The 12,345-nt window shown below is 48.5% G+C and overlaps 1 protein-coding gene across 1 annotated transcript in view; it reads left to right on the top strand.

Moving 5' to 3' along the window:
• Nucleotides 1-6,730: 6,730 nt before the first annotated feature.
• NID2 (nidogen 2) overlaps nt 6,731-12,345 on the top strand; it is a 119,906-nt gene continuing 114,291 nt past the window's right edge. Inside the window, 1 exon segment of the mRNA XM_073609210.1 lies at nt 6,731-6,981. Within this exon segment, the coding sequence (XP_073465311.1) occupies nt 6,781-6,981 (201 nt within the window). The 5' untranslated portion in view covers nt 6,731-6,780.

Below are 12,345 nucleotides of genomic sequence, written 5' to 3'. Positions count from 1 at the left end.
GCAAGGAAAGTAATTGGGTGGAGCGGTTCATTCTGCTGTGTCTGCATCTGGTTACTCTCATGTGGGTGATCTCCCCTGTCAGGCGCCTTCTTAGGCTGGGGGGCCGCAGCTGTGTCTGGGGACTAACCTTCTCAGGTGCTGTAGGCTTTGATTGTAGTGGCTGCTGGGTCACCCAGTTCTGGTGCTGGTCTTGAGCTGTGCGGCCCTCAGTGGGATCCCCTCCCTGTTGTGTGGAGGGCTGCGGGGTCCGTCGCTGTGCTGAGGCTCCGCTGCGTGTGGAGTCTCCCTTCCCCGGCGCCATCTTGGGAGAGGGAGACTGCTGGGCCTTAGAAGAGCGGGTGTTCCTGAGGTGCTGTGGGGGGTTTTGGTTCTTTCCCGACCCTCTCCGCTGCATCGTCCGCTCCCAGGCTCCGGGATGTCCGTTTGGTGGAGCTTCGCTCGTTCCCCTCTCGCTGGTTTTTGCTGTTCTGGCCGGAGGTGTGCGGAGCGGGGTCAGTTCATGTCCGACCTCGGCGCCGCGCGCATGCGCACTGCTGCTTACTTTTAATAATCGGACACTCACCTGTCCCAGGGTCCAGCGATGTGGGGGAATGAAGCCCCACTCGTCTCTCCCTCTTCTCTGCGGTGCTGGTATTGTCGCTGGTGGGTGCCCGGCTGTGGCTTCACAGCCGGGCACGCACTGCGCATGTGTAAGCCGTGCTGCTTGCTGTGACTGGCCGGGCAATCATCTGGGACCTGTGACGTGTCCCAGATGATTGCTGAGAGGGAGAGGGAGAGGTGAACTTACTTCTGGAGCCGCGGTGCCCCTGGAGGAAGCCAAATGTGGCATGTCAGGGGGTCACCTAACCTTAAAGCAGAAGTTCCATTTTTGGGTGGAACTCCGCTTTAAGAAATAAATTAAAGCAGTTTTTAAGAGCTTCGAGTAGTATCAACCTCTTGGGGCAGACGACAATCAAATATGTGGCCTCTCAGGGGGTGGGCCTTGACGCCCAGCATCCGCATACTCCCGGCACAGTTACCAGTGGGTAACGGAAATCTCCCGATTACTGCTTGCGATTGCGAGCTTTCCGATCATGTGATCATTGTGACAGCCAATCACAGCGGTCACATGATCATAAACCCCACCTCCTGGCATCTGAAACACCTTAAAGGGCTAGGAGGAGCCAGCGCCAAGGGGTTAAACTCTCAGCATTGTTTAGCCTAACACACTGAGCACAATAAAATAAACATTTCTCAATAAAATATTTGGCAGAATTCTTACCCCAACACTAGCACTTCATGACTTTCAATGCTGCTTGCTTCTGCTCTCTCAGTGCTGCTTCTCTGAGCTTCTTGTCACAGGAAAGTATTAAAAGTGGACAGTTCCCATCCTAGGTTATGGGGCTGTGTGCTTCTATTGATGCACACGGTATAGGGTGGCACAACTCAACTCCCTGTATGTAAGAGGTGGCTCCATAGGATGCCGCAAGAGAAAGGAGTCACCCTAAAACAGGAAACCTGGGACACAGATCCAGCTTAAACTGGAACATAGGCAAGGATAAAGGAGCTGAATACTCAGTAAGTGATGAAATCAGCTGCTGAGAGTGCTTAAACCAAAAAGAGAGTTTAATATCACTTTAAAGCCGAGTTCCACCCATAAAAAAGTCAGCAACTACAAAAAGTGTAGCTGCTGACTTTTAATAATCGGACACTCACCTGTCTCACGGTCCAGCAATGCGGGCGAACAAAGCCCCGCTCCTCTCCCCCTCCTCTCTGTGTCGCCGGCATTCTGACTGTGGGCTCCCGGCTGTGGCTTCACAGCTTGGCACGTACTGCGCATGCCGGAGCCATGCTGCAAGCTGTGTTTGGCTGGGCAATACTTAAATATGTCTGTGTGCATTAAGCCTAAAGAGAGACTTCTTCACCCTCCAAATGAAATGGTCTTCTTCCCCCACTTACCTTACACTGTAATAATATACTGACAAGTCCAGCAGATCCAGCGTTGTCCTCTTCTCCCCCTCACCTCCCATCTTCCTAGTTTACCTGAAGCTGGCCATCTCCTGGTTCCTGCCTCCCAGTGACGCAGCACCAGATCTCCATCCATGTGCGAGATTTAGGTGAAGGTCGGCTTCTGTCACACTGGCTGCCGTACACATGGGCCAAATGTCAGCCAGTTTCTATTGAACATGCCGATGCCGCCTGATATTTGGCCCGTGTGATCTGGGCCACCTGTCAGTTTTTCAGGGTGGACCTGATTGGAAAGTCCATGTAGCCCTATGGACAGGCGCAGTGGCGGCTAAAGTTTTTTTTTTTTTTGGGGGGGGGCGGCAAACAACCCAGCCGCCCCCCACCCCCCCCCCGGAAGCCGGCGGCACTTAACCAACACCCCTGCCCACTCACTGTCTGCCGGTCTGTCTGGCACTTACCCCATCTGGGTGGCAGGTGACGGACAGCGGGCTGTGGGTCAGGCAGCGGATGATGGGCGTTGAGCTGTGGGTCAGGCAGCGGGTGATGGGCAGCGAACTATGGGTCAGGCAGCGGGTGACAGGTGGCGAGCTGTGGGTCAGGCAGCGGGTGACGGGTGGCGAGCCGTGGGTCAGGCAGCAGGTGACGGACGGCGAACTATGGGTCAGGCAGCGGGTGACAGGTGGCGAGCTGTGGGTCAGGCAGCGGGTGACGGGTGGCGAGCCGTGGGTCAGGCAGCAGGTGACGGACGGCGAACTATGGGTCAGGCAGCGGGTGACAAGTGGTGAGCTGTGGGTCAGGCAGCGGGTGACGGGTGGCGAGCCGTGGGTCAGGAAGCGGCTCCTGTGTCCTCTCCTAGTTCACTGCGACTTCCCCGCTGCTCCCGGAGCCCACCCTTTTTTGAAGCCTGTTAGAGCCTCTGGCTCTAATCCCATGCTTCAAACCCCCCCCCCGCCATTGGAATCCATGCGTCTGGCGTCCTTGTATGTAGATCAGGGGGCCGGACGCATGGATAGGGGGGCGGCACCCGTGTGCCCCTAATGCACGGGCCACCACTGGACAGGCGGATGTCTATTTTCACCCATTTACCTCCAGATCCGTAAAAAAAAAAAAAGTTTTTGAAGACAAGATCAGAGGCAGCCTGATGAAAAGGGATAGTAAAGTCTGTATACACCCAACTGTCCATAAAGCTGATACCAAGAATCACTTCCATTAGGCTCTGATCAGCAGGGGATCTACTCCGTGTGAAAGGAGCCTTAGGGCCGGTACACACCCGTACAAAAGTGTGTTCCCAATAGTGTTCATTTTGGCAGCAGATTTCAATTTAGTTTTAGTCCCATTTTAGTCTTCTGCAATTGTTTTAGTTTTAGTCGTATTTAGTCGACGAAATCTCCAGTACATTTTAGTCGACTAAAACTCATTTTAGTTGCCTGAAAGCGCATTGGTATAATTAAATTGTAATGCATTAGTTAACATTTCTCTACAATTTCCAAACTCATTATATACCGCCGGAGTGAAAAACCTCATATGTTATTATTTATGGTATTGAGGTATGAACATGCACTACGGACCAGTGTTAATTTTGAAGTCAAATTTCAATTTTGTTTTAGTCTTTTGACTAAAATGCCATTTTAGTTTTAGTCATATTGTAGTCATCTCAATTGTTTTAGTTTTAGTCGTATTTTAGTCGACTAAAATAGTATTCGTTTAGACTAAAATAGTATTCGTTTAGTCAACTAAAATGTTTTAGTCATTTTAGTTGACGAAATTAGCACCGATTCTCATGCGGTCCAGTTTTGACAGCCTATTTATTTGAATGGGCTGCAAAATGCACTGGAATATGGAAATAGTAGTACAAGCATTGCACCAAACTGCATGGTGCTGCAGTGCCAGGTGATTTGGTGGCCAAACGTGCTGTTTTTGTGAGATGTGTTTGGGGGGGCCATTAATTCATTGGCAACCGCACACAAGGGCAGCGCAATAACCTGCAGTGCGGGAAAAGTACACAGAGCGTGCCTTACCCTCACCACGTTTTGGTGTGAACCAGCCCTTGAGCCCTCATTCACATTGGAGTGACTTGTCAAATCGCTTGACAAGTTGCATCCTATTGTTAGCAATAGCACTGTTCAAATCAGTACGATGCTGACTTTGCAGTTAAATGCACGTATTCGCCAGCACACCAAGGATCCTCAAGTATCGACCAAAGGTTTTATTATGGAAAGATCCCATCACAAGAGCAAGTGCAACATTTTGGAGTCACACAGGACCCCTTCGTCAGGTGCCGCATTGATTTGAAAAAGTAGTTCCTGCGCTACTTTTGCCAATATCGGGTGCGACTTGCATACACATCTGGGCATGAACGCACAGATTGTCTTCAACGTATGGTTGCCACCTCAGCCCTTTAAACCCGAACACATATTAATTACACAGGTTCTGTGGCTGATTAAGGTGGTAATTAAACTCACTTGGTGCCTTATCTGCATTTAATTAGCCTCAGAACCTGTGCCATTCAAAGGAGGTCGGGTTTAAAGGGATGAGGTGGCAACTCTACTTCAACGTTGCACCTGAAGTCGCACTGACATGTGGCTTTGAAATTGTGTGATTTCAGATGAAGTCGCAAGATTTCAAAGCTGCATTCAGTGTGAACGAGGGGTAAGGCTGCTTTCACACTCAAAACGCCGCTTTTAACCCAAACACACTCCTGTTTTGCGGGGCTTTGAAAGCACTGCCCATTCATTCCAATGGCAGGGCGTTTTGGGAGCTCTAATTAAAGCACTCCCAACCCACCCCATAGAGGCTGCTTGCAGGACATTTGGGAAAATCCTGCAAGCGCACCGTCCCAGTGTGAAAAAGGCACACTGCAATGAATGGGAGGCGGTTTTCAGGCGCTTTGCAGAGGCTATTTCTAGCGCCTGAAAACGGCCCCAATGTGAAAGGGGTCATCACAATGTGTGGTGCATACTAGCACTTTATGGTAATAGGCTGTAGGAAGTCTGAATAATAAAAAAAAAAATACAAATTTATTACTGTCTTAGGCTGGATTCACATCTATGCATTTTTTGTGCTTTTTGCATTTTGCAGATTTGGACTACAGATCGTGTTCCATAGGAAACCATGTTAAATGTTCTGTAGTGCAAATCTGCAAAATGCAAAAAGCACTAAAACTGTATAGGTGTGAATCCAGCCTTACACCCCTTTCACACTGGGACGGTGCGCTTGTGGGACCTTTAGGCTCGATTCACACCTATGCATGTTGCTTTTGAGCGTTTTTGGAGGTTTTTTTTTCATGCTTGGCACGTTTTTGAGCAGCGTTTTTGTAGCGTTTTTGCGGCGTTTTTGCCGCGTTTTTGCCGCGATTTGCGTTTTGCGTTTTTTTTTTTCATTTTTTTTTACAGTCTTAAAAAAAAATTACAAAAAAAATAAAATAAAAAAAAAATAAAAAAAAACGGCAAAAACGCACCAAAAACGCACCAAAAACGCTGCAAAAACGCTGCAAAAACGGTGCACTTGCGTTTTTGATGCTTGTCCATTGAAATCCATTACATGCAAAACGCTGCTTTTTGCATGAAAAAAAGTCCCCGACCCTTTCCAAAAACGCAGAGATACAAAAAAGCATTGATGTGAACATGTTCCATAGGAACCCATGTTAAAAAATTCCCATGCATTTCTGCAAAATGCAAAATGCATCAAAAAACGCGCTAGTGTGAATGGAGCCTAAGGCTGGATTCACACCTATGCATTTTTAGTGCTTTTTTCATTTTGCAGATTTGCACTACAGAACGTGTTCCATAGGAAACAGTGTTAAATGGACCTTAGTGCAAATCTGCAAAATGCAAAAAGCACTAAAACTGCATTGGTGTGAATCCAGCCTTATGAAAAGTCCTGCAAGCAGCATCTTTGGGGCGGGTTGGGAGCGATGTATTTAGTGCTCCCAAAACGCCCCGTCCATTGCAATGAATGGACAACGCTTTCAAAGCACCTCAAAAGTGATTTGAAAGCGCCGCAAAACTGGAGTTTTTAACCTTTTTTTTGGCGTTAAAAGCGCCCTGCTATCGACCGAAAAGGCTGCGCAAAAGCGCCGCTCTTTTAGTATGATTGCTTCGTCTGGTAATTTAATTGGTCAGCCGCAATGGTGTCACCTCTGCGCAGGCGTACCAGAGTCCCATCACTATGCCATGGATGGGTGCCACAATGTATTGTGAGCTTTGCATGCCCGGCTCAGTGGACATTACCAATGAAAGGTATAAGAAAGCATTTATGGTGGAAGATACTGATAGAGTCTTTTCTGCCATAAAAAACAGTGCCAGTCAGACTTTTTTTTTTTTTTTTTTTTATGTAATGCTACTTTAATCTTGTTTCTGATGTACAGCTATAACCCCATTGGAAGTGCAGGAGGGAGGAGGGGCTCCTGGGGGCAGGGAGTGATGGAGTGATGGGAAAGTACAATACTGTATGGATAGAAAATGTATTGGAATGCCATTCAACACAGTATTGATGATTTGGCTAACCAAGATCCGATTAGAGTTGGTGTTGGGCTGATGATGAAATGTGATTGGTCAGGGAGGATCTGATGTACATCATGGCCATTTATTTTGCATCTGACCCACAATTGGGAATTTATAGCAGAGTCTGAATGGTGACAGAAGCAGATCAGACGGAGGACATTCCCTTGCAGACAATTCTCTCTCTCTGTGCGGAGAACCTAACCTCCTAAAACAGTCAGCACACTCCTGTGATTGACAGCCCCGCCCCCGAGCCCTCCCTCGGCCCCGCCCACCCAGGGCTCCGCTGCGGGGGTCGGGAGGTCCCGGATCAGTCCAGTGCCGATCCTCAGCCATGGTGAGCCGGGCGCTCCTTGTCCTTCCCTGGCACTGCCTCCTCCTCGGCTTCTCCGCGGCCATCTCCCGCCAAGAGCTCCTCCCATACGGGGAGTCCCGGGGGGACCGACTGATACCCGACGGGGATGATGAGACCTCCGAGGTGGTGACCCTCACACAGCCCCTTCTCTTCTATGAGGCCGAATTCAAGGAGCTCTATGTGAGTACAACACCGAGTATACTGATAGAGAGGAGCTCTATGTGAGTACAACACCGAGTATACTGAGTATAGAGAGGAGCACACTGATAGAGAGGAGCACACTGATAGAGAGGAGCACACTGATAGAGAGGAGTACACTGATAGAGAGGAGTACACTGATAGAGAGGAGTACACTGATAGAGAGGAGTACGCTGATAGAGAGGAGTACACTGATAGAGAGGAGATCTATGTGAGTACAGCACCGAGTATACTGAGTATAGAGAGGAGCACACTGATAGAGAGGAGCACACTGATAGAGAGGAGATCTATGTGAGTACAGCACCGAGTATACTGAGTATAGAGAGGAGCACACTGATAGAGAGGAGCACACTGATAGAGAGGAGCACACTGATAGAGAGGAGATCTATGTGAGTACAGCACCGAGTATACTGAGTATAGAGAGGAGCACACTGATAGAGAGGAGCACACTGATAGAGAGGAGCACACTGATAGAGAGGAGTACACTGATAGAGAGGAGCACCGAGTACACTGATAGACAGGAGTACACTGATAGAGAGGAGCACCGAGTACACTGATAGACAGGAGTACACTGATAGAGAGGAGCACCGAGTACAACACCGAGTACACTGATAGAGAGGAGTACACTGATAGAGAGGAGCACCGAGTACACTGATAGACAGGAGTACACTGATAGAGAGGAGCACCGAGTACAACACCGAGTACACTGATAGAGAGGAGTACACTGATAGAGAGGAGCACCAAGTACACTGATAGAGAGGAGCACACTGATAGAGAGGAGCACCGAGTACACCACCGAGTACACTGATAGAGAGGAGATCTATGTGAGTACAACACCGAGTACACTGATAGAGAGGAGCACCGAGTACACCACCGAGTACACTGATAGAGAGGAGCACACTGATAGAGAGGAGCACCGAGTACAACACCGAGTACACTGATACAGAGGAGTACACTGATAGGAGCACCGAGTACACTGATAGAGAGGAGTACACTGATAGAGAGGAGCACCGAGTACAACACCGAGTACACTGATACAGAGGAGCACACTGATAGAGAGGAGCACCGAGTACACTGATAGAGAGGAGTACACTGATACAGAGGAGCACACTGATAGAGAGGAGCACCCAGTACACTGATAGAGAGGAGATCTATGTGAGTACAGCATGAAGTACACTGATGATAGAGAGGAGCACGGAGTACAACACCAAGTACACTGATGGAGAGGAGCTCCTCTATGAGTACAGCACAGAGTACACTGATAGAGAGAGAGTATATTGACACCAGCACTGAGACAGAGTGCACTGAGTATACTATCAGTCTGGATACACTGACTTCAGAACTGAGAGTACTCTGAGTATATCTATATGTGAGTACTCTGACATCACCACAGAGTATATGTGAGCAATGAGATCACCACTGTGCCCCAAATCTGTCTGTATGAACACAGAGCAGCACTGAGTACATTTCTGTGTTGGCACCAAGAGCTGCACGGTGCCCAGGACAGTCTATGGGAGTAGCACTGTGCCCAATAGCACTGAGTGCAGCACAAGGCCTGATCTACATCAGCACTGAGAGCAGCATTGTGCTCACCATCAGTCTGTGATTACTGAGACCCTCACTGTGCCCAACATTTGTCTGTGTGAGTATTGAGCGTAGCACTGTACAAGCTATCCTGTGCCCTATACCCAGTGTCCTGTGTGTATCTGTATGTATGTTCACTGACAGCTGCACTGTGCCCAACATCTGTCTATTAGGACTGAGGGCTGCACTGTGCCCAACATCTGTGTGAACACTGAGAGCAACACTGAGTATATCTTTCTATGTGAGTGCAGAGATCGTCACTGTGCCCACCATCTGTGTGAACAATGAGAATGGCACTAATACCAGCACTGTGATGATGTAGGAGGTTTAGTACTTTGTACAGAATCTACTTCTCTGTGGTCTGTGAGAGAGCCATGATTGTATGGCGATTTTGTATTGTTAGGTAAATGAGTATATACAGGAGGGGTCATCACTGGGCACACCCTGATATATATCACCTTCTGTACATCGGGTTCATGTCTGTATGTATGTGCACAGACTTGTCAGTCACTGTGTGGATCTCTTTGACAGCCCTGAGCCCAGCACTGTGTGTACATTCAGTGCTCTTCTTTAAATGCTGGCAGCACAGTCTGTATCTGGACTTCTGATAACCCGCAATGTACACTATGTATTGTCAAAAGTATTGGGACACCTGCCTTTACACGCACATGAACTTTAATGACATCCCAGTCTTAGTCCGTAGGGTTCAATATTGAGTTGGCCCACCCTTTGCATCTATAACAGCTTCATCTCTTCTGGGAAGGCTGTCCACAAGGTTTAGGAGCGTGTCTATGGGAATGTTTGACCATTCTTCCAGAAGCACATTTGTGAGGTCAGGCACTGATGTTGGTCTGGCTCACCCTTTCATCCCAAAGGTGTTCTATCAGTTTGAGGTCAGGACTCTGTGCAGGCCAGTCAAGTACCTCCACCCCAAACTCACTCATCCATGTCTTTATGGACCTTGCTTTGTGCACTGGTGTTCAGTCATTTGGTGGAGGGGGGATTATGGTGTGGGGTTGTTTTTCAGGGGTTGGGCTTGGCCCCTTAGTTCCAGTGAAGGGAACTCTTAAAGCAACAGCATACCAAGATATTTTGGACAATTTCATGCTCCCAACTTTGTGGGAAGAGTTTGGGGATGACCCCTTCCTGTTCCAACATGACTGCACACCAGTGCACAAAGCAAAGTCCATAAAGACATGGATGAGCGAGTTTGGGGTGGAGGAACTTGACTGGCCTGCACAGAGTCCTGACCTCAACCCAATAGAACACCTTTGGGATGAATTAGAGCAGAGACTGTGAGCCAGGCCTTCTCATCCAACATCAGTGCCTGACCTCACAAATGCTCTTCTGGAAGAATGGTCAAACATTCCCATAGACACACTCCTAAACCTTGTGGACAACCTTCCCAGAGGAGTTGAAGCTGTTATAGCTGCAAAGGGTGGGCCAACTCAATATTGAACCCTACGGACTAAGACTGGGATGTCATTAAAGTTCATGTGCGTGTAAAGGCAGGCGTCCCAATACTTTTGGTAATATAGTGTATATACATCACTGTATGACTGTGCACAGACCTCCTCTATGTGACCCTGCCTGTAGATATAGAGCACACTTTGTATTGGCTGTTTTATATGTGCGCTCTCCATCTCTATCCATCTTATCCAATAAAAGTGCAAGGTGCTAACTTAGTGCCAGAATGACCAGAAGAATCTGCCGGCCAATAGGCTGAATTGACACATTTCAGCCCCTTGTATTTTACTTTCCAATAGTTAGTGCGGGAATTACTACTATTACATGTAGATTTAATGTCCGTTTTATACTATATCTAAAGCCAAAATATATATATATTTTTTTTTTTTTTCTAGCTTGGGATAGTCCAGGGATTAGTTAGATCCCCTGTCAGTTTTTTTTTTTTTTCCTGTCTGTGTTCCCAGTGGTGAGATTTCTCTTCACTTCCTGTTCCAGTGACAACGTTTAAGTTTTGATCACCATCTGTCCCAATGGTAGTGGTCACTGGGGCAAAAACAGAGGTTTAATCTTCCGATGGGGAGACCGATGACAAGAACTTTAAACTCTTTGCAAAAAAAGTTGTGTTCTGTGAGGGCAAAAGCGTTGATTGGTGTCAGTGGGAAATTATCTAAGAGGCAGAAATTGCTAAAGGAAGACCTAGCAACCTCTGGAGGAACCTTGGTTGAGAAACCCTGAGTCAGTTTGCTAGAGGTTCCCTGAGCTGCGGGTGATGTTCTTCTCATTTGGTGCCCACATAGATTCGGGGTCAGTGCTACTTGGCAGAGTTAGTGGCAGGACACCAAGGATCTTTTTAGATGTCTGTAGGGAGTCATTTTTACCACCACTGTGACCAGGCCATTCTTCTCACTCACCACCCTGGAATGGTTTTATCGGGTTCCCTGAGACCTGAAAATTATTTTAAAGGCTCCTCTGGGGTAAGAAATTTGACAAAGGCTGGTCTAGGATTTATCTCCATCGGTGTTCTTGAGCTACTTAAAAATGTCTGACCAAAAGTAGATGATTTACCCATTGGTCTGGTTGAGCTCATTGTATCCATTGGTTGCCTGCTCTGACTTGTGAAGGACGTACGGTGTTTCCAGCAAAAGTACCCATCCATTCCCGTGGACTGGTACAGAGGGCACAAGACGCTTCACCCTGGCAGTGTGTAATCTAAGTACAGAACAGTTGTACAGCTAGGAGGCGGCGGTCACGGACACATTTTTCCAATATTGTGGCATCTTTTTCTATTGTGGTGGAAATGACTTTGTTACAAGTATTGGACCCCTGTTGATATAAACACACATGAGTGCTACATTCTGATATAAAATACAGGAACAATAAATAAAAATATAAAATAGACGAGCTTGGGGCTGACGCAGGAGAAGAGCTTGCGACCAACGCAGGAGAGGAGCTTGTGATATAAAATAGGCGAACTTGGGGCTGGCGCAGGAGACGAACATGCGAGGGATGCAGGAGAGGAGCTTGCCACTGATACAGGAGAGGAGCTTGCGATATAAAATAGATGAGCTTGGGGCTGATGTAGGAGGTAAGCGTGGGGCTGACGCAGGAGACGAGCTTGCGACTGACGCAGGAGAGGAGCTTGCGATATAAAAAAGATGCGCTTGGGGCTGGCCCAGGAGGCGCACTTGGGGCTGGCGCAGGAGGCGAGCGTGCGATATAAAATAGATGAGCTTGGGGCTGGCGCAGGAGGCTAGCTTGGGGCTGGCGCAGGAGGCGAGCTTGCGACCGACGCAGGAGAGAAGCTTGCAATATAAGATAGATGAGCGTGGGGCTGGCGCAGGAGGCGAGCGTGGGGCTGGCGCAGGAGGCGAGCGTGCTACTGACGCAGGAGACGAGCTTGCGATATAAAATAGATGAGCTTGGGGCTGCGCAAGAGACGAGCGTGCGAGGGAAGCAGGAGAGGAGCTTGCGATATAAAATAGATGAGCTCACGAGGGATGCAGGAGACAAGCTCGTGAGGGACGCAGGAGAGGAGCTTGTGATATAAAATAGATGAGCTTGGGGCTGACGCAGAAGAGGAGCGTGCGAGGGACGCAGGAGAGGAGCTTGCGATATAAAATAGATGAGCTTGCGAGGGACGCAGGAGGCGAGCTTGCGAGGGACGCAGGAGGCGAGCTTGCGAGGGACACAGGAGGCGAGCTTGCGATATAAAATAGATGAGCTTGGGGCTGGCGCAGGCAGGTGTGCTCGCAAGGGATGCAGGAGAGGAGCTTGCAATATAAAATAGATGAGCTT

This window comes from Aquarana catesbeiana, linkage group LG13, assembly GCF_042186555.1.
Source record: "Aquarana catesbeiana isolate 2022-GZ linkage group LG13, ASM4218655v1, whole genome shotgun sequence".
Lineage (NCBI taxonomy): Eukaryota > Metazoa > Chordata > Amphibia > Anura > Ranidae > Aquarana > Aquarana catesbeiana.
This window is presented reverse-complemented; position numbering and strand designations above follow the sequence as displayed.